Source organism: Moschus berezovskii, chromosome 16, assembly GCF_049115385.1.
Source record: "Moschus berezovskii isolate FMDL1 chromosome 16, NW_MosBer_1.0, whole genome shotgun sequence".
NCBI lineage: Eukaryota > Metazoa > Chordata > Mammalia > Artiodactyla > Moschidae > Moschus > Moschus berezovskii.
Genome location: NC_142475.1, coordinates 52,607,014 through 52,632,702, shown reverse-complemented (window position 1 = coordinate 52,632,702; position 25,689 = coordinate 52,607,014). Strand labels below are relative to the sequence as shown.

Here is a 25,689-nt window from a genome sequence, read left to right as displayed (position 1 = left end):
TAACTCTGTGACTTAAAAAAATACACAAGTGTGTCTCTTAAGGAAGCACTCTATAATACACTTTTCAGGCAGGCCTGCAGCTCAGCTCCATGGGGTCATTGAGGAATCCACGCTGATGGTGGCTTTGCATCTTCAGTGGGTGGCTTCCAAGGTCATTCTAGTCACCATCATATGGAGAGGGTAACAGGCAGGAAAGGCCAGGGGTCTCCAAAAGCAGGAAACAGGCTGCAAGTGTCAGACATTTTTTATCAGTCTCGTAAGTGGCAGGAGGAAACAAACAAGTGTTAGCCTTTTTCCCCCTTCACTATACAAATTTAAAAAAAGGTTTCTCAAAATTCTGTGTTGCCATAATGACATCTGGCTCCACCAGAACTTAACTTTTCTCAAACCTTGAGCTAACCAACGTGCTTTTCTAATGGAAATGTTTGTCTTAAGTTATGTTAATGTACTATGTATTTACTCTAGACTGTGTCATCAAGTCAGTTCTGAGTAAGACTTGACAAGCCAGTGTTTTACTCATACATTGTTCTCCTAATCTAGTTAATGAAAACACATATTGCTTGGAAATCTGCCTTTCTTACAGATTCATGTCCATCGTCTTATGGCCTGGGATGACTCACCTGGTGCTAATGCTATCTCAATGCACATTGTGGGTGAGGGGCCTGGTGCCAGTCTCTGAGTTTTGAGACATTTCCTTTCTCTACTTAGCAGGCTGCTAGTAGGTATATAACATCCAGCTACAGACTAGCAGCAGGGCACTCTTTCTGCCCCCTTCTGATGTCTATGTCATACGTTTTCTCTAACTCTTTTATACTTTAATAAAACTTTATTACACAAAAGCTCTGAGCAATCAAGTCTCACTGGCCCTGGATTGAATTCTTCTCCTCTGGAGGCCAAGAATCTTGGTGTCTTTTATGGTTTAGCAACAACCTTTCAATATCGTGCAGTAGGCAGGCGGGAGAGATATGAAGGAGGGGACGGACAATGTTTCACAAGTCAGCCCTGTAAGTGGCATGCACCCCTTCCCCTCAGATCCCAATGGTGAGGACCTGGTCACATGGCAACACCTAGCCACAAAGGACACTGGGAAATGTAGTCTCTGGCAGAGCAGCCACAATGCCAGCTACAACTCCATGACTCTAGAACAGGGGACAGCAAACTATAGCCTAACGGTCACATCCTCCAGCCCCCAGATTTTACAAAGTTTTATGGAGCACAGTCACACCCCCTCATTTACACACTGTCTACCGAAACAATGTCAGACTTTTTGGGCTCCAAAATCACTGCAGATGCTGATTGCAGCCATGAAATTAAAAGACGCTTACTCCTTGGAAGGAAAGTTATGACCAACCTTGATAGTACATTAAAAAGCAGAGACATTACTTTGCCAACAAAGGTCCATCTAGTCAAGGCTATGTTTTCCTGTGGTCATGTATGGATGTGAGAGTTGGACTGTGAAGAAAGCTGATCGCCGAAGAATTGATGCTTTTGAACTGTGGTGTTGGAGAAGACTCTTGAGAGTCCCTTGGACTGCAAGGAGATCCAACCAGTCCATTCTAAAGGAGATCAATCCTGGGTGTTCATTGGAAGGACTGATGCTAAAGCTGAAACTCCAATACTTTGGCCACCTCATGCGACGAGTTGACTCGCTGGAAAAGACTCTGATGCTGGGAAAAGTTGGGGGCAGGAAGAGAAGCGGACGACAGTGAATGAGATGGCTGGATGGCATCACCGACTCTGTGGATATGAGTTTGAGTGAACTCCGGGAGTTGGTGATGGACAGGGAGGCCTGGCGTGCTGTGATTCATGGGGTCGCGGAGAGTCGGACATGGCTGAGCGACTGAACTGAACCAAACCGCTGCTTACCTGCTACGAAGGCCAAGACTCAGCTGAGCAGTTAGTTATAGATGAGACCTTATAGCCTGCAAAACCTAAGATAGTTACTATTTGGCCCTTTATATTAACAGAAAACATTTGTATCCCTTTTTCTGGAAAATAAAGAATGAATTTAGCGGGACAATTAGTGGGCTACACTTTCAAAATTTATCTCAAAAACTGCAATAAATATGCATGGACAAAAATACTCCTTGAACTTTCTTTTTTGGTTGTACCAAGAGACTAAAACAACTTCAGGACTCTTAAATTATGAACCATGCACACCACAGACTACAATATATCCTTTAAAAGGAATGAGGAAGTTCAATGTGTACCGACTGGAAAATATCCAAATATATTAACTTTTATTTATTATTATTTTTTAAACATTTATTTATTTGGCTGCATCGGGTCTTAGTTGCAACATACAGGATCTTCTTTGTACTAGGTGGGCTCTGGAGCACGTAGGTTGCCCCATAACATGTGGGATCTGAGTTCCCAGACCAGGGATTAAACCCACGTCTGCTGCATTGGAAGGCAGATTCTTAACCCCTAGACCACCAGGGAAGTCCCTAAATACATTAACTTTTAAAAGATGCAGAACGGTACTTTTAGAATGCTACCATTTGTGGAAAAAAACAAAAAACAATTAATACACAATAACAGTAATACATAATAATTAATACATTAAACATATATGTTTACATGGGCACTAAAAAAATTCCTGCAAGGATATAAAAGAAACAGAAAACACATTACTTTTAGGTAGGGAAATCAGAAGGGAAATTTAAGGTGAGAATGGAAGGGAAGGGTACTTTCTATCATATACCTTTTCGCTCTCTTTTGGATTTGTACAATGTGCATGTACCAGCTATTTTAAAATAATTATTCGGCAGTGAAAAGAAATGAAGCACTGATACACCCTACAATATGACCGAGTCTTGAAACCATGATGCTCAGTGAAAGAAGCCAGTCCCCAAAGGCCACACAGTATCTTATTTCATGTATGTGAAATATCCAGAACAGGCAAATCCACGAAGACAAAAAAAAGATTAGTGGCTGCCTGGGGTGGAGGGAGAGGAAATGGAGAGTGACAGCTAAGGGGTATGGGGATCCTTTTGGGAGTAAGGAAAATTTTCTGAATTTGACAACTCTGAATAAAAGCCATCAGACTGTATACTTGAAAAGGGTGAATTGCATATTATTTGAATTCCATCTCAATAAAGCTATTGAGCGGCTTCCCTGGTGGCTCAGTGGTAAAGAATCTGCCTGCCAATGCAGGAGACTTGGGTTCAATCCCTGCATCGGGAAGATAGCCTGGAGAAAGAACTAGCAACCCACTCCAATATTCTTGTCTGGAGAATTCCATGGACAGAGGACCCTGGCAGGTTACATTCCATGGGGTCATAAAAGTCAAATACAACTTAGCAACTAGACAACAACAATTAAAAATTAAACTGAGAAAAACCACAGAGTTTGTCTTTACTTCCACTGCTAATGAGCCCTTCTTCTGAAAGACACAATCGTTTGTAAAAGCCATGGTAATACCTACAATCAGCTATAGTCAGTTCTACTGACCTGGGAGCCATTTTATATCATGTAATTGCTTCCCTGTCAAGATTCTCAGGGATGGCTTATTTCTCTCATTTTCAGAGTCAACTATAAATTCTACTTTAGTACCCTGTATTTCTTGAAAGTTCCTTTTTCCACACAGCATTTATCAGTAATTTATTCAGTTCTCTCACACACGCTAAGGATAAAGAAAAGCGAATCTGACCTCAGAGAAAAATAAAAGCACACAGAGACAATGGTAACAGTTTCTGATAAAATCAACCATTCTGAAGAAAAATCTTGCGAGCGAAGCTACCCATCAGTTAGAAGTGACAGCACTCCTACTCACACAAGCTGAAGAGGAAAAGGAACCTTCTGGTCTGTGTAACTGATAAATTCAAAGGCTGGAGCTGGCCTGAAGCACAGAAAGATGCAGGCACTGAGAAATGCCCCGGGGCACCTGCTCTGCTGGGCTGCAGTGAGCAGGCAGGTCCTTCTACTGCAGTCAGCATGCCCCCCAGCAGCCCCAAACTCCCAGGCTCCTGGCCCAATAGTAAGAACTTCTCTCTCTGAATGTCAACACAGCAATTCCAGAGAACCCTGGGACAGGTCACTCTCAAGACTTGTCCAGGGGTGGGGCCCACGCCTGGTCCAGCTAAGGCTGCTGCTACTGCTAAGTCACTTCAGTCGTGTCCGACTCTGTGTGACCCCACAGACGGCAGCCCATCAGGCTCCCCCGTCCCTGGGATTCTCCAGGCAAGAACACTGGAGTGGGTTGCCATTTCCTTCTCCAATGTGTGAAAGTGAAAAGGGAAAGTGAAGTCGCTCAGTCATGTCTGACTCGTAGCGACCGCATGGACTGCAGCCTACCAGGCTCCTCCGTCCATGGGATTTTCCAGGCAAGAGTACTGGAGTGGCTTGCCATTGCCTTCTCCAGCTAAGGCTACATGCCTTTATTTATGGCCATGGGGACTCTATGAAATATGCAAAGAAGTTCCTCAAAGGGCATTGTAGGAGTGGTAGGTAGAAAAAAAACAAATGTCCTCTACTTCCTCCAGCAAGTCATGACAATGGTCACTGGATATGTTGACAAAAAATACACACCTCGCTCACCACACTGGTTACAAGTAGGGGGTTTTCAATTTCAAGGCAAGGTGTCTGGGAAGTTCAAACTTAACGCACACAGATTGTCTGACTGGTCTGTACCAGACATAATTTTGAATACCAGATTGGAAACCTGCTCACTAATTGGCAAGGGGAAAAAACCTCCAGAGATGCAATTTATAAATCAGATCACAATCCTTTGTTCCCTCTGAATGTTTCTGCTCAAGGCAAGTATTTCTGGGGTCCAATCTGCCAAAACTTATCTTCTTTATGGTAGTCACATACTTTTTAAATGACCATCTGAAACTCGACAAAGTCATCCAAGTATAGGGTCTATATTGAACTCTAAATTATAAACATAATTTAGGCTGTATTTGTATTCCTCTTACCAGAGCTGATTCACTTTCTCTCAGCATGTTCCAGGGCAGCTGAAGCAGCTGGATACGTGGTATTTCCTGAGACTGATTCTCGAGGAAATGAATGCAAGTGTCCCTCCAAAGCACAAGAAGGGAGTTGTGAATGGAAGTTTCTCAGTTAGCAGAAAACACATCTAAGAACAAAAGCTTGCACAGCCCTATTATAAGAAATGTGCTCCTTTTTACAACAGAACCATGGAGTATGTGAATGAGAATTATCGCTATATGCTGCTTTAATGCCAAACATCTTTTATTTGGAATTAGACAATGAAAGCCAAAGTTCCAAACACATCTTCAAGAAGGAAGACTGATCAATGCATTTTGAAGCAAGTTCCTGTCTACAACTGAGACAGTCTTGGGTATCCCAGATTATCAAGAGGGACACAAAATCTTCAAAACAAAATTAAGTCTATTTTATTTAAAAACATATAAATAGGCCAAAGAACACTTAAGCCTGAGAGGGCTGCAAACTTTTCTAAGAACATAATGGTCCCAAAAGATTAACATTTTTTGCTGATTCAGCTCACAATGGCAGCCCTCTTCAAGCAGCAGCGCAGTCACTAGCAAACATTTTACGGGCATCAGAGATTCACAAAGCAATGGGCCACGGCCCTGCCCTCAAGGAGCTTACAGTGGAGTTGGAGAGACATGATGATACATCCAAAAGAGACACAAAGTCCACATATCAATATCATAACAAAAGCAATTACTGGCATAAGTCTTCACAGGTTCTAACAAATGAACAGTAGGAATATCTGAGCTACTACATCAAGTTTCAACCTGACATATCAAAAAATGGTTTCTGTTTATTCTTTTCAATTCAACTGAATTAAAAGGGGAAAGCATAATTCCAAGCCAAATGTACCATAATGTTTGCTGTCTCAGATGAAGGGGTAGATTGTTCAGGTTCTATCTAGGGTTTCTCTGCAGCACCACATCCAGAGGTCAAGTTCAGTAGTTCTGGCTGCTAAACCGATGTACAAACTCAGACAGCGAGTAGACGGCTCCCCATCCGACCTCAGGATCCATGCTGATAAAATCATTCAGGTTCATCTTGGAATCTAAAAAAATACATGAAAGAAATGTCCACTGCAGGTACAATTCTGGTTTAACAGCCCCAAAGACCAAAAGCAGGGAAAATTATTCAAAGGTTTCATAAGGCATCGATATCATTCTGTGGTATTCTTGTCTCAAATGTATAATCTCAATTGAATGATGAAAAACATCACACAAACCCAAACTGAGGGACACCATACACAGTCACTGATCAGTATCCTTCGAAAGCGTTGTTGTTTAGTTGCTAAGTTCTGTTTGACTCTTTGTGACCCCATGGACTTTGGCCCACGAGGCTCCTCTGTCCATGGGACTTCCCAGGCAAGGATACTGGAGTGGGCTGCCATATCACGAGAGGATCTTTCTAACCCAGGGATCAAACCCACATCTTCTGCACTGGAAGAAAGATTCTTTACCGCTGAGCCACCAGGGAAGCCCCTTCAAAAGGGCAGAAGTGTAAAAGTAAAGGAAAAAAGAACTTGTCACAGATTGAAGGAGTGCGAGGAGACATGACAACATTTAATATCCTGGCTTAGATTCTGAACCAGAAAAAAGAAACTGGGGTAAATGCCACAAACTATAAATAAGGTGAACAGTACTGTAAGTGTTCAGTAAGTGAACAGTAAGTGAACAGTGCTGTCCTGATACTTTTGTATTGATTTATTATTTTCTTGCTTTAGATAATTATGCCATGGTTTTCTCAGATACCCTAGAATTAAGTAAAAGGTACAAAGGGACTTTCTCTGCTCTTTTACCCAATTCTCTAGCAATGTGAAGTTATGTCAAAATAAAAAGTTAGATGAAACAATGCACAAATAAACTGCTGATCTACTGGATACAACTGCCAATTTATAGGAAATTCAGAGGATACAAGAGATACAATCCAGATACAAAACCAGACCTTTTCTCCCAGATTCATTTCTTCAACAAATAAATTACAAGGAAAAAAAGAGCTGGACTAGGAATCTCTACATATTAAAAAAAGACTCCACAGAGACATAACAACCAAGCACAAGGTAGGGGTTTTATTTGGATAATAATTCAAATAAATGTACTATAGGAAAAAGATTATGACTTTATGAGATAACTGTGAATCTGAACACTGACTAGAGAGATAAATGCTGATTTTAAAGAACTGTTAATTTTTTTAGCTGTAATAATGACAGTGTGGTCATACTTTAAATAAACTAATCCTTATATTTTAGAGATTCATACTGAAATATTTAGAGTTGAAAGTACCTAATATCTGGAATTCACTTCAATATAATACAAGAAGGGGGAAAGTGGATGGGCTATCAGCCATGAGCTGATAAGTGTTGAAAGTCTAATTTTCTGTCTGGTTTTGTTTATGATTTAAATTTTCCATACCATACATTTTTTAAAAGTGTGTACACATTTCTTCTTGTCCTCATTAAAGAATAGTTATGGAACTGTATAATCCCATCAAAAACCATCAGGAAAGTGGACAAAGTATATTCAGCAACTCTTTCCACAAGCCAGACAATGGGCAACCCGACTGACTGCTAAGAAAGCAGAAACGAGGGAGGGAGCCCAGGGTCCTTCAGTTCACTGCCCAGGGAGCATTTCCAGACCACAGCACAGAAGGAGCAACGCGAACAGCACGGCGGTTCTGCCCATGGGAAGACAGAGGCCTGAGTCCAGGAGGGCAGAGTGGCTACGTGTTGGGGACAGAGTGTGAAGAGGACGGAATCACGCAGACAGTGCTCTAGATTTCTGCAGAGGTGACTCACCCTCTACCCCCAAGTCTGCCTAAGGACTGAACTCATGAAGCCAGGAAAGCAGCCCAGAAAGCAGCTGGTCTAATAACTCCCAGAACTTCCATAGTCCCCACCAGCCAAGGGGGAGAGAATTCATAACACATGGGCATTTAGCAGAATCCTCAAAAGGGTTACAGCTGAGTAGCGGGGCTAAATGAGCGCAGGGTGAAAGGCTGCTGAGAATCTGCACTGCATGCTCAGCTGCTTCAGTCATGTCCAACTCTGTGTGACCCCATGGACTGTAGCCCACCAGGCTCCTCTGTCCATGGGATTCTCCAGGCAAGAATACTGGAGTGGGTTGCCATTTCCTCCTCCAGGGAATCTTCTTGACCCAGGGATTGTACCCATGCCTCTTTTATGTCTCCTGCATTGGCAGGCGGGTTCTTTACTACTAATGCCACCTGGGAAGCCCATACTGAAAGAGCAAGCCTTGCAAGGACCCCCCGACCCCTGTAATTTAACTGTATGCCAGAACCGAATCCAATATTGTTTTTAAAAGCACCTCAAGATCTAGTAACTAACAATGTAAAATTCACGAAGTCCAGCACCCAACCAAATAACATGAATCACACAAAGAAACAGGAAAATGCGACTCAATATCAGGAACAAAATCCATCAACATAAACAGACTGAAATGACAGAGATAACGCAACCAGCAAATGAAGATCAGCTATTATAAACACACTGTATGTTCAAAAGGGCAGAGGAAAACGTGGGCACAACAGAGAGAAATGGGAGATATTAAATCAGCCCCAAGTGGAATTTTTAGAGATAAAAAAATAAAATATGTAAAATGAAAAAAAAATGCACTGGATGGGATTAACAGCAAATTAATGCAGCAAAAAAGATGAATGTATTTACAGACAAAATAATTATTCAAAATGAAACACATACAGAAAAAGTCTGAAAAAAAGGGATCATTGACTTAACAGAATAAGAACAAGGCATCTAACATATGCGTAGGTGAAGGACAAGAATTTTTTTTTTTTTTATTTTTTCCTCTGAGGCATTTTATTTGTATGTATTACATCCCTAGAAAAAGAATCCAAGGATTTCCCCTCCTGTGTGTTTTCGTCTTGCTTCTTCATGGTCCATGATGCCAGCTGAGGTTGTCAGTACAATGAAACCAAACTGACGGGATGGGAGCAGGTTATTCTGCCATTTTTCTAGATCTTTGAGTTGCACATCAAATCTGGGGCTGATCACTCCACACTTATTTAGCCTGCCTGTGAGGTTCACAACAATTTTCCCAGCCCTGTGACCATCAATGATTTCAAATTCACCAATGTAACCATGCTTCATCATCACTGTTAGAAACCTGATGATGACTTTGGAGCACGGCCTAATAAGGACCTGGCGTTTGCCTCTTTTTTCGGCATTGTTGATACTCTTGAGAGCATCAGCCAGGACATTCATGCACACCATTCAGGCGGCACTGAAAGATGGCTCAAAGCAAGAATTTTTTTTAAAGGGGGAGATAGAGGTGGTGGTCAAAGGAAACATTTGAAGAAATAATGGCCAAATGTTTCCAAATTTGATGAAAGCTATAAATCTACCAATCTAAGAATCTGAACAAACCTCATGCGGACTAAATCTAAAGAAAACTACAGTCCATCATAATCAAATTGCTGAAAATGGGAAATAGAGAAAAAAACCTTAAAAAGCAATCAGGGAAGGGGGAAAAGATACACTACATTTAGAGAAACAAATATAAGAACAATAGCATGCTCCTTGATCAGAAACTGAGCAAGCAGAAAACAAGAGAGAGACACCTTTAAAAAACTGAAAGAGAAAACATGTAAAACTAGCGTATATTATCTAACAAATATATCTTTTCAAAAATGAAGGTAAACACTTGGGATACAGAACACTAGAAACAGAGTCTTACAACAAAAAAGCTAGACAACCAGCAAAACCAGGACTTCTGTTGACGTGATCAGACAGCCAGGGATGCAGGATGACCAAGGAATCCAAAATAAAGGAAAGACAGGCACCTCCCAGGAAAGAAGGGGTAAAAGTTCTTGCTTACCTGGGGTAGATGTACTTACCTGACTTACTCCATGTAAGTCAGCTAAAATCTTTACCAAATGGCTAAAGGAAACCTCAAGTTCTGAAATACAGTGGTATTCATTTTCTAGGACTTTTTAATGCAATTAAATAAAAAATGATTATTATCTGCAGGCATTCAACACCTACCAGCCTTTAAAAATAAAATTAAAAAATTTTTAAAGATCAATATATAACAAATTGGCATTTGCCTGAATCTCCCTAAGGAGCACTATAACATTTCTATTTACATATAACACTGGTCCTCCAGCTAGGCTCAAATTAGCCAGTGTCACTATAACACACCATTTGAGAACAGGAAAACGAAAGGACAGCGGGGCAGCAAAGGGCTTAGAAAGAGAACGGGACAGTCATGGTGTGCCCTATAGTTCAGTCCAAGTCTTGGGAAAGGTCCTTAAAAACTGAGCCATCAAAGGCTGGTGCTGGAACCGAGCTTTAGGGCAAAGCTGCAAGACTGTGAATCTTGGTTTCCTTCTTATCAGAGACGGGCAAATACACTAAACGTTGAATTAAAAACAGTGGGCCTGTAGACTCATGGCCACCAAAATTATTAAATGTTGGGGCCAAAATATAACGTGCAATGAATGAAATGTGATAAATTTTAAGCCCCTGAGGGCCAATTCCATAACTAAATGCAAGGAACCAAGTAAAGCTGCTATGAAAGTATCTAAAACAGGCATTAATTGCAAGTTTGATGTCTTCCTGAACCTTTTCTTCTTTTTTAACGTTTTTTTAAATAAAGCAATATTAATTAGCTAAAAGTAGTATATTAAAAAGCAGAGACATTACTTTGCCAACAAAGGTCCATCTAGTCAAGGCTATGGTTTTTCCAGTGGTCATGTATGGATGTGAGAGTTGGACTGTGAAGAAAGCTGATCGCCGAAGAATTGATGCTTTTGAACTGTGGTGTTGGAGAAGACTCTTGAGAGTCCCTTGGACTGCAAGGAGATCCAACCAGTCCATTCTAAAGATCAATCCTGGGTGTTCATTGGAAGGACTGATGCTAAAGCTGAAACTCCAATACTTTGGCCACCTCATGTGACGAGCTGACTCACTGGAAAAGACTCTGATGCTGGGAGGGATTGAGAGCGGGAGGAGAAGGGGACGACAGAGAATGAGATGGCTGGATGGCATCACCGACTCAATGGACATGAGTTTGAGTGAACTCCGGGAGTTGGTGATGGACAGGGAGGCCTGGCGTGCTGTGATTCATGGGGTCGCAAAGAGTCGGACACGACTGAGTGACTGAACTGAACTGAATCCCCCCTTATCCTAACTTCAAACACATTCCTTTGATAAATGGGGCTTCCCTGGTGGCTCAGCTGGTAAAGAATCCACCTGCAGTGCAAACCTGGGTTCGATCCCTAGGTTGGGAAGATCCCCTGGAGAAGGTAACGGCTACCCACTCCAATATTCTGGCCTGGAGAATTCCATGGACTATATAGTCCATTGGGTTGCAAAGAGTCAGACACGACTGAGCTAAAGGTAATTCCCCCTTATCCTAGCTTCAAACACATTCCTTTAATAAATGGAGGTTCCCTGGTAGCTCAGCTGGTAAAGAATCCGCCTGCAATGCAGGAGACCCCCGTTCCATTCCTGGGTTGGTTCAATTGATAAATACAGGGCTTGAATTAATGGACTGACCACACAAGAAAACATGGTCACATGGTTAAATTACTACATGAGAAACCAGTATGTTTACCCCACACTTCAGAGCAGATTCCTTTGAGTTCCAACCTCAAGTTCAGGAGGCCCCCAATGAGCTAATTACACAGAGCCAAAAAGAGACACCCGCTTCCCTGCTCTTGAGCACAGGGAGGTAACAGACCCTGCGACCCTCCAGCTGTGCCCGGGGGGCGGCAGAGGGCTGGACCTTCATGGGCTCCAGTGTTCATGTCTGCCAAGTGAAGAGGAGAAGAACATAAGAGAGGAGGGGGCTGGCACAAACAGCACCTCCTGGGAAGCAGCCACCCAAACCCTAAGGAACAACTCAAGGAGGACGGGGGCGGCCAAGGTTTGCTGAAGGCTTATGACTGTCAGCTCCTGTGTCAGTGCTCCTACGTGGAAGACACACAGGGAGCCACACAGGCACTGTCCAGACCACACCCAGCAGGGTGTGTGAGATGAAAGCAAGACCCACGAAGCCCTCTCTTGACCTAAGCTAGCCGAGTTCCAATGCTGAGCCTGAGAACCAGATTGGTGGACCCGAAGCAATGCCAATATGAACTTTAAAAATCATGAGAGCTTTCTACAGAGAGCCTAAAAAATCAGAGATGGAATCCTCCTTCAGTGTTCACTCGCTTCAAATATACCAAATACACTTTTTACTTTCTCCCCTGCTGAACTCTAATGTCCTATTTTTCTGGCATCCTTTACAGCCTGCAGAGCATCTTGACTCAGACAGCATCATCCTCATCAGAGGATGGTTTTTACCAATTAATGGCAACCTTGTGAATTACTTCCCACCATAAATTCACCCAGGTGAATGCCAGACAACAGTAATATGGTGAAGAACCCTTGATCTACTTAAGTCTCAAGAAATTATTAACTGGACTGATGCCTAAAAGCACATAAATGAGATGAGTGGGACAATAAAACCGGCTAGCTCTCACTGCCTTTCTCATGCAGATTTTATTACAGAGATTTCACAGGTCTCAAAGAAGCACCAGAGGATTCCCTTCACCATAACATGAAACCCCACCAGGGGAGGTTCTACAAGTCCCATGGTGAAGTGGCACAAACACACAGTTCTTCCCGGTGGACCAGAGGCAGGGACAGCCAGTATTCCGGCAACAGGGTTGTGGTTTGACTCCCTGAAGCCTTTCCTCTCCCATGAAACCTTCCAATCCTGCTCTCTGCGCCTCCATTTCTGAGTCTGATAAATACACACAACTACACTCCCTCTCACCTCCTAACCACGCCGGGAGTCTCACCCAAAAGACAGTGCACTTCCTGTGCTTGGTTAAGGGAACTGGCTCCCAGCACACTGATGGGAAACCTCTAAGAGGGCATCACTGGCTCACCTCCAGTCTCGATGCAGGGATACGCCGGGGGAGGCTCTCTCCAGTTCCCACTGGAGTCTTTCATGTGAGATCGGTCAGAAGCAAAGTTCTTCAGATACGAGTCTGCACGGATCACTCTAAATTTCCTGCACGTAAACCAACACTCATTTATATAACAGCTGAAATTCTAACTCAGTTCTTATAGAGACTCATTTTCTACAACATGCACAAAACTAGGCAGACATTTTTGTACTATTAGGGTCAGGCAGATAGTTTAGTCGCTAAGTTGTGTCCGATTCTTGCGATCCCATGGGCTGTAGCCCGCCAGGTTCTTCTGTCCATGGAATTCTCCAGGCAAGAATACTGGAGTCAGTTGTGATTTCCTTCTGCACTATTAGTGATACACAAACAGATATGCGGCTTTAACAGCTGTTAAAGATGCCATGAGAAATGATCAGCTGACATTCCAAACTACAAAGGCATGGAAATCTATCCAGTTGCTTTTACTCGCTCAATGAATACATCAGGGGCCAAGGGCATAATTTTCAGGTGTTGATATCATGACAGTGTTAGTCACTCAGTCGTGCTGGACACTTTGTGACCCCATGGACTGCAGCCCGCCAGGCTCCTCTGTCCATGGGATTCTCCAGACAAGAACACTGGAGTGGGTCACCATTGCCTTCTCCAGGGGTTCTTCCTGACCTAGGGATTGAACCTGGGTCTCCTGCATTGTGGGAAGATTCTTTACCATCTAACTACCAGGGAAGTCTGTCATAGTCCTCTCAATTTTGGCATCATATGGCATCCAGCTCCCCCAACCCACACCATCCCACCACCCACACACCCAAAAATAAGAGCATGAAAGACATTCTGAAACTGACTTGAAGAAAATGTTTTGGATCTCATGACACAAAGTTTTAAAGACTGCCAGCCTTTCATACGACGGACAACCTTTAAAACTTCAAAATATTTTGAATTTTCTGTGTAGTACATGACTCTCAAATATCAACTCAATGGTGAAGCCAAGACAAGCAAGCTTTACAAAACCAACGCAGAAACAAACATGCCAACAAAGTAGCTGTATCGTCGTCAAAGTCTAACTTCAGAAAAGCAGATAAATCCACCCTGAATTTCCTCACCTTCTGAACTGTGGATGGATGTCCTCATCAGACTTAAAGGCATCTTCCACGTATGTGTCAAAGGGGCAGGGGAATGGCAGGACAGTGTCAAGGTCATAAATGAAGCTCTGTCCTCCGCTTGAAAGATGAAGTAAGACAACATGGTAATCCTAGAAGTAAAAGTTGCTGAAGTTAACCAGGTTACCTTATGATGGAGTATCCCAAGGTTATAGTAATAATGCCTATCTACCACCAAAAACATATACAAGGCCAATACAGCCCTCCTTAAAATAACAAAGCAAACACAAAACCCTGAAAACAGACCAGATGTCCAGTGACAGGGAACAGTTACATAAACAGTGGAAATGTTCATGTACATTAAATGTATACCTTCAACTCAGCAATTACCATTAGGAATTCATCCTAGAGAAACACTGCCATATGCAAGTAAAGGTATATATTCAAAGAAAATCTCTGCAGTGCTGTTTTTAACTGTGAAGATTCAGAAACAATCAGAAGTCCACCAAGAGGGGAAAGGCTAACAAACCACGAAGCAGCCGTAAGATGGTGTACTGTGCAGTTGCTAAAAAGAATGAGGTAAACTTTTGTGGAAATTGGATTAACTCCATGTTACACAGTTGGATGGAAAAAGCAAATTGCAGATTATGTATTATACATTATTTTTTAAATTGATGTGTATATAAAGATGGATGTGTGAGTTCAGAAGTACACATGCATGCATACGAGTACAGAGAAAAAGTCTGTAAGGATATCCTCCAAACCATTAACAAAGCAGAACGGCCTGAGGTCAGCCTGGAGAGGGAAGAAGGACTTTAAAATATTGTCAGGACTTCTCTGGTGGTCCAGTGACTAAGACTCCGAGCTCCCAATGCAGAGGGCCTGGGTTCAATCCCTGGTCAGGGAACTGGATCCCACATGCCACAACTGAGAGTTTCCATGCTGCAACGAAGATGAAAGAGCCCTCATGCTGCAACTAAGACCCAGCGCAGCTAAAGAAATAAATTTTTTTAAATGTTGTTGCTATTGATTTTCAATCAGCCGTGCCCTAATCTGTAGCCATTAAGGAAGAAGGACACAGAGAGCTTCTCCTGCACAGCTAGGTCCCAGCATGCATGTGAATTCTCTCTCACCCCCAGATATGGGGTACTGTCCAAACCAGCTAAGAGCTAAAACGGATGTCAGGAAGATTTATCAATGGACATAAGGGCAGTCTGATGCTTAGAGTGCCTTGGAATCGCACAAAGAACAGCACTGTGAGATTAAAAAGTCCAATCACATTAGTACAATGTTAGGAATACCATAGGTTTCTAGTACTTCAGAGCTTACAAAGTATTTTCTCAAATGATGTTTCATTTGACCCTGTGAGGTAGGGAGAAGACAATTAATTGAGACTGGAGACCTTGCGCCGTCAGAGTCCAAAGTGCTTCCTTTGGCTCCAATTCTATCTTAGGAAAGCAGAAACAACATCAGAAATGAACGCTTCTCCCCTCTCCTCCCCTTAATGCATCCAACCCTCCCCTACAACAGTCCACGACTTTGGCCCTCTGGCCTTCTTCATGTTATTCCACTCCACCTGTGCCGCTGTCTCCACTGCTCTCCCCCAATTTATCACTCCAGCTCCGGCTCAAATGAATTCCCCAGCCAGGAGTCCATCTTTGATCTTCTCCCATCCCTGCCAGCAGTAGTCTCTGCCATATCCCAAATCGGGTTCTCTCCTGACATCTACTTCATGTTATGTTTTTTTTAAAATACACACTCCCAATTATTTGTGGGAAACCGTGCTATTAAAATACAGATACAGAGATGAGAAAGATAGGTCCAAACATTCAAGAAGTTCCTGGAGAAGTGAGTGGGTAACCCAAGTCAACGGTGGCAGAGGAGTGAGAGGATGAGGGAAGACAGGAGGCAGAAGAGCCTGCGGGTTAGGGCATGTGAGGCGGGATCACCCAGTTCAACCTCAGCCCCGCCACCAGGGCCTCCATTTCCTTTTCTGTAAAATGGGGATAACTGTAGTGTCTGAAAGTGAAAGCTGTTCAGTCATTGTGTCCAACTCTTTGAGACTCCATGGACTATAGCCTGCTAGGCTCTTCTGTCCATAGGGATTCTCCAGGCCAGAATACTGGAGTGGGTAGCCGCTCCCTTTTCCAGGGGATCTTCCCAACCCAGGGATCGAACAGGGGTCTCCTGCATTGCAGGCGGATTCTTTACCAGCTGAGCCACAAGGGAAGCCCAACTGTAGTGTTTACCTCATAGTATTATTCACACTGTTACTGAGAGAATTAATGAGATTACGTAAATACTCAGCCTTCTTAAAAACCAACCAAAGTGGTGGGCGGCCCCCACAAGGAGGACGGGGACCCAACTAAGAAGAGGAGTTTCACTGAGGAAAGGCTGCATCTTGCCTAAAGGGGAGCGCGTTCCAGAAAGAGGAAAGGTTTATGCTTGTGGAATGGCATAAACAGAGACTTCCTGGGCAGTCCAGTGCTTAGGACTCTGCTCTTCTACCACAGGGATCACAGGTTTGATCCCTGGTTGGGGAACTAAGATCCTGCATGCTGCATGGCACAGCCAAAAAAACTTAAAAAAAAAAACAAAGAAAAGGCATAAACAAGGAATATCCTTCTGGCTAGCTCAGGTTTATGTTCTTACATAGCAGATGGCCAATGAACTTGAGAGGGAAAGCAGGCCACCTCCACAAAGAAAGGCAGAGATGGGGACTAAGGAGTACAGACTCAAGAAGCAGTCACTCTCTGAGCCAGGTGAAGCGCTTGTCCAAACGCCTGGGAAAGACACCCTAGGCTAGAGGCAGGAGCGCCTACTTAGAAAGTGACCTCTTCCTCGGGGATTGGTCTCCACCCACTGAGGAAGGCTCACCCATCGCCTACAACAGACCAGCAGTGAGGCACAGACCAACTGCCAGAGGTGTACTCCACATAGGAAGTCTGTGGGGAGACTTCCTGAAACAGGACTCTCCACCGGGAGCTGCCATGAGCTGCTGTGTAAGGAGGGCACGACCACAGGTCCTTTCCCTGAAAATTCCCTGAAGACCGGAAGCTGAGCACTTCAGCAATGGGCATGATGCTAGGGCGGATGGAGAGTCCACAGCTGGGGATCTAGCGCTCTGTTGACAAAAATCGCTAACACTTCTAGAGCACTGGTGCAGTTACCAGGGTGATGCTTCAAAAATGCATTATCTCCCTGAGGCCTCCGGTGACCAGAGGAGGACACCGAAGAAAGAAGGTAACTAACCCGTCCAGCTCACACAGTCCACCAGAAGGGGGACTCGGGCTTAACCCCAATGTGCCTCACTCAGCCTGTGCTCCCAACCCAACGCTGTTGGATTTGGGCTTCAGAGCAGCAAGTCTCCTGCTGGTGAAGGAAGCAAGAGTGTGAGCTCCATGAGGCCAAGAGTTTTAGTCTATTTTGTGCCTTGTATATAACAGGCATTCAATACATATATGTTAAATAAATGAATGAAGCCAACTCAAATGATGTCTTATCCTAAATACGCACTGGAAACTTGATGTTTGTTACATTATCATGAATGGAGTTTTTCTTTTATCTCCATGTTTCTTAGCACAAACAATTCCATTCTTCAGAGCACCAGGTTAGGGTGACATATGGATGTGTGCTGGAAAGGACCCCATTCTGCCACCTATCAGCTAGATGACCCTGAGGTAGTCACTTTGCCTTTCTGGGCTTGTTTCTTACCTGAAAAATGAAGGGGTTAGAACAGATCTGTGTTTTTCAAATGCCAGTGATGCTAAGAAGTTTGTTAAGAACTCAAATTCCTGAACCTTTTGATCAACTAGATTAGAAACCTTTTTTTTGGGGGGGGGCCACATCAGGCAACAATAGGATCTTAATTCCCCGATCAGGGATTGAGGGACTGAACCTAGGCTCCTGGCAGTGAAAGCCCTGAGTCCTACACACTGGAATTCCCAGAAACCTATATTTTTCACAGTCTCTGGATAACTCTACTGTCCAGATGGACTAGATGCTGCTGAAGTTCCTTCCAGTGCTAAATAGACAAGAGTCTAGACAACAATTATATCTGCTACATCAGCCATTTAAAATCACTTCTATAATAATTTCAAAATTAAAAGAAAACATGCCCGTCAGTGCTTCTGCCTTAGACCAAAAACATCTGTCATTCAAAGGTCAAATTATTAATAACTATCATAGTCTTTCTCTACTGCCCCATCATTTCTGCTTTACCAAAACACAAAGACCGCTCCTGGATTACAAGGACTGCTGTATCAGGCTGTCTGTGCTGACCATCTTACCCAGATGACAGGTCCATCTCCGGGTCTTGCCTGCTGCTTCCAGATAGGTATCTACAAACACAATACACTTCCTGAGTCACAACTTTACAGAGCAAACACCACTCAATTCTTTTAGGCAATACACACATGGCAAATAAAATATTTCAAAACAACAAACAAGTCAGGTGGAAGAATGAACATATAAGAAGAAATCCAAATCTTTCCAAGGGTCCTTAATGATGAAGGAGCAATAATTCATTGTTAAGATGTTCTCTGGAGAGTAGAAAGAGACCTAAACTAGGGATCGGAAGTCCTGGCAGGTTCACCTCTTGCTCTCCCACTTAATTATTCATGGGACCTTCCCAAGTCTCTTATTTCTTCATCTACAAAACGGAAACAGCTGAACGGACCCTGACTACTTCACAAGGTACCCACTGGGATCAAACAACATGATGCTCACAAAAGTGCTTTACAAAATATGAAGAGTTTACTGTTTTTTTTTAATACTTTATAGAAGTTTACTGTAGTTCCATAAAACTCAGGAAAGAAACTTTTCCTTCAAACCTGAGCATATGTGCTTCTAATCTAAGCATTTTAAAAAGCTCTAACTTAATACCTAAAGAAAGGTGATTGAAATTGCATAAACATACCATCACATATTTCCCTACCTGCAAGTTAGGAACTAAACTCTTAACTACATCCTCATAGGAAAAAAATCTGATTCAAAAACAAACTTTGAACTGTTGCCATATTTTATAAAGCACATTTTAGAACAAGCTAAACCCATCTTCTATTTAGCTTCGAATGTCATCCTGAACTTGTGTTCTTTCTGCAATCACTCCCCAACTTACCATCTTCCTCTCATTAGATATGAAGACAGCATAACACTCTTCTAAAGGATACTGGTCGTGGTTTTTGATGTATTCGCAGAGCTTCCAAATATTTTCTTCACTGGAATAAAATAATTGTTTAAGCAATAAAATTAAGCAAGAACACTCAGTTCACTCAAATTTGAACAAAAGAACAATTATTATATTAAAAAATGTTGGTAGAGACCTTAAACACCACCGCCTCCAAAAACTGGCTAACAATTGTACCTCCTCTGAAACATCCCCAGCAACAGCTGTTACCAACCTGAACTGTGCGTGGACCCCTCTACGGACAGAGCTCACTGCCTCTGTCAGCACTGTTAACACAGAGGCATTCTAACTGCTCAAATGCTCCATCAATATTCTAAACGTTCTGAGTCCAGGGACTTGAATTCCAGTTCAGCCACTTACAAGGTAATAAGTTTTGGACACTTTGACCTCTCTTGAGTGTCTACTTTTCTCCTCTGTAAAGTGGGCATAATCATATCATCAATACTCAATAAATCTTAACATTGGTTGGCTGGTCCCCTTTGGAAATGGCAGGATGGGTATTGTGTAGGAGGGATCCTGACTGGAAAAGATATGTCCAGGAATTCTTCTGGAGGGAGCCTCTTGTGAATGCTATTCCCCAAGCCCCTCTGGTATGGAGGAGGTCCTGACTTTTAGAAAGCAATTCCTCATGCTGAACTGAAATCCATCTTTCTTACACTCCTGTCCTAGAGGAATCTCTCTTCTATATGAGAGGCCTTCAGCTATCATGAAGCAATGGTAAGAACCACCGAAGTAAAGCAACGCCCAGTGCATCAAACCAAGCCATGCTGGCAGTCACACTCCAGCACGGGCAAGCCCCAGCACTCCTGGCAGTATTCACAGCCCAAGCTTTGGGTTCCTGTCTTCTTCTTTGCCCAAAACAAGCTCACACAAGTGACTCAATTTGCCAAAACCTTAATTCTAGCCACCTATACCATGCAACCTGGAAATGGCACTGAGAATGGCACGATTCTGTGAAGAGACACACTTTTCACTCAGTCGTGCCCTTGTCCACCTGTCTCAGCACTTCATACAACCAGACTTAAAGTACCAAAGTTAAATATTTTTCTCCCATGATTTTGTTTTCCCCTAGAATATCTAAGAAGTCTTATGGGGGAAAAAATTGGTGGCAGAGATACCAACAGGAGAATGCTAATAATTCTATGGGATGTGCAGCACAGAGTAATAATATGTGAACTCTTTCAATATGACATATAACATGTAGTAGCTAAAATCTTTTTAACCTGGATGTTCTCAGACAAGAGTTTTGAGAAGACATTTGTCTTTCCAACCTAGAGACATTCAGGAGCATTGACTATCAACAACAGCCAGTGATGTACAAATCATTGTGCTAAGTGCTTCCAGTTTAGAATGATAAATCAGAGTTGTAGAGGATGAGAGGAGCCACACATATCCATAAATAATCAAGAACCGCATGAGACCATAAAAGATGCACAGAGCAAGTACAGAGGAGGGAGTCATTCATTTTGAGGGATACAGGTTGATGGAGGAAAAAGGTCAGCGGGTTCTCCTTGTGTGTTCCCCTTTCTCCTCCCAAGAATGGAGGAGTTAACCCCAAAAGTCCTCAAATCCATATGTACCATGAGCACTACTGGTTGGCTAAATACACATGTAGCTTGGACATACTTTGCTTATTACTTTTCAAATATGAGTGAATATTACACGGAGAAAAAAATTAAACCTAAGAGTTACTGAATTTGTAGTCCCTTTTAATCAACAGTTTTGTCTTCAAAAGTACAACTAATATCATGAAAACTAATCTCATAAAAGTACAACTAATCTCATAAAACTTTTCATGCTAATTAAAAAAAAAAGAGGGCCTCATCCTTGGAAATGCTGGGAGTCACCACTGGAATAGAAAGTGCCGCAGATTAGGTATGAGTCCTGCAACTCATTTATTTGGTTTGAAAAAATGGGGGGGTGGTGATAACAATAATGCCCCAGGCTGTCAGCTGACTATCTGGGTAGCAGAACACTGACAAAGCAGTACTGAGACTGGGATTCTGCAGGGGTGATTGGTGATGAGCTGATAGAGAAGCATGCAGAAGGGGAGGATCCCTGGGACACAAGGTCTTAACAACTATTTGAAAAATCCCAAACAATTACAACAGAATCAAAAACGTTTTGCAGGAGACTTCCCTGGTAGTCCAGTGGCTAAGACTCTGTGCTTCCAATGCAGGAGGCCTGGTTTTCAGCCCTGGTCAGGGAACTAAATCCTACATGCCACAACTAAAGATCCCACATGCTGCAACAAACACCTGGTGCAGCCAAATAATTTTTTTTTTGAATGCTTTGCAAACGCACAGAAACACAAATATTGGCTACCACTATTATCATTCAGCTGGGTCTTAAAAGCTAAGTGACATCTGACAAACGCTAACAGAAGTAAAGAGGAGGCATTTATTCCAAGTTCAAAGAATCCGCAGGAGCAAACATAGAAAGGTGCACCAGCCTGATGCGTTCGGACAGGATAGAGCACTGGTTCTCCATCAGAGGTAAATTTTGCCCCCCATGGAACATTTGGCAATAGCTTGTGACATTTTGGGTTTTGACAGATTGGGGGAGGGTGGGCATCTAATGGGTAGAGCCTGCCCTACACAGAACAGATGCCCAAACAAAGAATCTCCATGCTCAAAATGTCAACAGAGGCAAGGCTGAGAAACCCTTGGGCAGAGCAGAGAAGCCAGGTTCACGAAGAGGTCGCAGGAACAGATGGTGACCAGATCTTTAGAGTGCTTGCTATACGCAGGAGATAGACTTCATTGTCTAGGCCTGAGCTCCTGAAATGGGATCAATGGGCCAGACTCCTCTATGGTGCAGCTCACACATCCAGGCTCTCTGGGGTTGGACTCTAAGATCTGCATATTCTATAAGCTCCAGGTGGTTCTCTGGTACGTTCAAATTTAGACTGGCTTTGAGCAGTATGGAGCCAGCCGAAAATTAAAGACTTAATGGGCTATGGGAGAGCTGGACAGAGATGCCTGTCAGGAAGGACCAGAACAGGCCCAAATGGCCAGACCCAAGGAGGGAGAGACCTATGGCTGAAGACACAAAGAGGAGACGATCAACTGAACAGATATTCATCTCCTAGTATTCTTCCACTGAATCACTGCACTCCTATTATGTCGGCCTCTCTGTCATTCCTCGAATACTCTGCCGGCTTCCTTCTGAGAGCCTCTGTACCTCCAGTCCCCCTGCCTGGAGGGATTTCCTGCCAACATCCACAAAGCTCCTGCCTTTTCTTCAGCTCTCTGTTCAAATGTCATTTTATCAACATCTTTAAGTATCCTAATAATATGGTGAGTCACCATCTCTTATCTTGTTCTATTTTTCTCACAGCACTTAACACACCCAAGTGTGGTTAAACTTGCTTTTGTCTGCTTTCCCCCAACAAAAATGTAAGAACTATGAAATCCTATCAGGGAATATGTCTACGTTGTTCACTGAAGTATCCATAGTGTCTAGGATTCTGCTTCCCATCCTCCATAAACATTTACTGAATGAATGAATAAAACAATGAATGGATCTCAGAGACAAGAATGAAGAGGACTGAGGTGAGAGGAGGGGCAGAAATAAAGTGTAGAAGTACCCACTCCAGAGGTTCCAAGTTCAGCACCACCACTTGCTAGATGTGTGAAAGTGGAAGTCACTCGGTCCTGTCCGACTCTTTGCCACCCTACAGTCCATGGGATTCTCCAGGCCAGAACACTGGAGTGGGTGGCCTTTCCCTTCTCCAGGGGATCTTCCCAACTCAGGGATCAAACCCAGGTATCCTGCCTTGCAGGTGGATTCTTTACCACCTGAGCCTCGAGGGAAGCCCTTGCTAGATGTGTGACCTTGAGCAAACTAAAGGCCTCCCTGTGGCTCAGTATTTTCATTAGTAAAGGAAATAAGAAAAAGCATAATAATAGAACCATCTCCTAAGCCTAAAAGGAAGTACTTGGCACTGGGCCTGACATGCAGTCAGGGCTGAACAAACTCCAGCTTTTCGTGGCACTGATTTGATGACCAGCTGAAGGAAGGAAGGCAGTTTCAGAGGACCCTGAGGTTTCTTGTGCAGGACTGGAAGTCTCCATTCAAGCAAGGGGATGGTAGGCGTGGGAGTGATAAGGACCAAGATTAAGAGTTGTGAAGTCACCACAGAAGTGGCCGAGGAAAGGGGTACAGTATGTGGACTCTGCGTTCCCAGTCTGCATTCCTTCACTCAAGCTATGTTGTTGTTGTTCGGTCCCTAAGTCGTTGACTACAGCCAGGCCTCCCTGTCCCTCACAAGTTATACGGCCTTAAGCAAATTTCTTGCAACCCTCTGTACGTCGACGAGCTCACCCTTAAAACGGGAGTAACAGTACCTTCCTCCTAATGTAACTGTGGGGAGAAATGAATTCGTTTACTGAAACATCTGGGAACAACGCTCGGTATATACTGAGTACCACGTGTAAACGTAACCACTATTATAATAACAACGTGGTGGTCTTTAAGCTCCTAGTTTCTGGTACAACGGGGCCTGAGTTGGAATCCTGGCTGCCTTTAATGAGTGACCTTGGGAATGTTATTGCAAAATCTCTATGCTTTCATTCTCTTTCAAAATTAAAATGACCTTCACATCAGTGCGAAACCACTTGGGCTTTAATTTAGTACAATAATTTTCAAAAGCTCTCTACCCTCCACCCTCCGCCCCCAACTCCCCCTTCCAGGCGCCCCCAAGCACTGAGAGCTCCTGAGAAAGGTCTAGGAGAAAAAGGCCTGGCAGAAGTAAACCACCAGCGACCCGACCCTTCCTGGCGGATACCACCCCCCCTCCCCCAACACCCTCCGAATGCCCTCGCTCCACTCCAGACTCTAGGGCTGCCATTCCGGCCCTCTCCGCCCCTCAAACCGGAAAACCCTCCAGCCAGGCCCAGAGCGCCCCCGGGGAGGGGCCGGGAAGAGGCGGAGCCCGGCTGCGTCTACACCGCCGAGTGGGCCGGGGAGACGCCGGGGGCTGCCCCGCGCCCCCTCACCAGTAGCAGCTGTTGTAGACACAGGCGTCCCGCGGGGGGCTGGCCGGCTTGTAGTGGGCGGCTGCGGCGTTCCCTTCCATGGCGGGCCTGGGTACGGGCCAGAAGCGTAAGGACCGGCCCGGCCCCGCAGGCGGGCTTCGGACGAGGAGCGGGCGCACCACACGCAGCGCTAGTTTGCTGGGCGGACTAGGAGGAGCCCGAAGCCGCGGGTGGCGCCCCCGGGTGATGGGGCCTGGGGCAGGGTGGGCGGAGCCTGAGCGGCCGAAAGCGCAAAATCCCGCGCAGAAGCTCGAGATACCCGTGGCAGGTTCCGGGAGGGTGGAGCTGGAAATGAAGAGAGTTGTCAGTGTCCGGACTCGGGCGGCCCTGGATTGGCTGGGCAGGTTCTGGTGGGCGGAGCTTGGGCGGGGCGAGCGATGCAAAGTCCCGGCGCGGAAAGACGTGGGCGGAGCTCGAGGCGCTCAGTGGCGGTGCCGTTGAAGGTGGAGTCTGAGCTTCAGGGGCGGATCCTGGGTGGGTGAGCGGCGTGAGTTCTTAGTGGGCGGAGCCAGGGACGTGGAGGCTCGAGTGGTTCCTGGTTTGCGAAACCCCGCCAGGTGGGTGGGGTCGGGGGCCAGGGGCGGGGCCATGAGGCACGTGGTCCTAGAGCGGCGGTGTGCTGGAGTGTGGCGGAGTGCTGGAGGCTTGGAACAACGTGGTTTCGATCAGCGTGGGGAAAAAAAAGAGGTCACCGGCTGGCCGCTTGAGAGGGGAGTCAAGGGAGGGCTTGGAGTTGGTCAACGGTGTTTCGTGAGTCTCGGAGGAGTCTGACACCTTCTAACCCCTTGCCAGCTGCGTCCGATGAGTGTGGGAAGACTCCACGCGTGCAAGTGAAATAAGAGGATCTTGTGTGTGAAAAAGGTTTATTTTTGAGAGGGGTGAGGGGGCGCAGGGAGCGAAGAGGACGGTGGAATGGTGGAGGGAGGTTCATTCCAAATATACTGACTCAAAAAGGTATATTGATTCTTTCATAGAGTAAGTAACGAAAGTTTTGAAAGTCCTCATAGTGCCCTTTTAGTGTTAATCATATATTTATTTGCCAGAAGTCTGGAAGGAAAGACACCAGATTATTGAAAGTGTTTATCACTGGTGAATGAATAGCATGGAGGACTTTCACTTTAGATTTGTATCCTTCTGAATGTTTATATTTGCAAGGGACATATACAGCTGATCAGGTATTTTCCATTCTGAAAACCGAAATTGTTAGATTGGATTATAGACCATATATGTTAATATAAGTCGTTGTGTCAGTTATCGATGTATTACCTCTCAGGTCCAAATATGTACTTCAACATAGACTCTATAATAAATAATGGAATTCCTTCAAGCATTTATCCTTTAAAATGAGCAGTGTTAAACCTTCTCTATTAAGTGCACTGAAGGAAGAAGCTTTCTGCGGTTTCTGGGAACCAAGCAGGGTTAGGAGTGTGGTCTCAAAAACATCCAGTAGGGTCTACTCCAGCCACAGCCCCAAAATTGG

At 44.2% G+C, this 25,689-nt stretch overlaps 1 protein-coding gene and 1 pseudogene across 2 annotated transcripts; both read right to left on the bottom strand.

The window, feature by feature from the left end:
* Nucleotides 1-226: 226 nt before the first annotated feature.
* NTAQ1 (N-terminal glutamine amidase 1) lies at nucleotides 227-24,485 on the bottom strand. 2 transcript variants are annotated; one of them, XM_055431939.2, is made up of 6 exons: nucleotides 24,171-24,485; nucleotides 19,102-19,201; nucleotides 18,272-18,322; nucleotides 13,986-14,134; nucleotides 12,868-12,992; nucleotides 227-6,007 (listed from the first exon to the last, which is right to left on the bottom strand). In XM_055431939.2, the coding sequence occupies exons 1-6, from the start codon at nucleotides 24,248-24,250 to the stop codon at nucleotides 5,898-5,900; spliced, it is 615 nt and encodes a 204-aa protein (XP_055287914.2). In that variant the 5' UTR covers nucleotides 24,251-24,485; the 3' UTR covers nucleotides 227-5,897. The 2 variants fall into 2 exon arrangements, with proteins under 2 accessions (XP_055287914.2, XP_055287915.2); XM_055431940.2 differs by lacking the exon at nucleotides 18,272-18,322.
* On the bottom strand, nucleotides 8,783-9,239 carry LOC129559969 (small ribosomal subunit protein uS8 pseudogene; annotated as a pseudogene).
* Nucleotides 24,486-25,689: the final 1,204 nt, after the last annotated feature.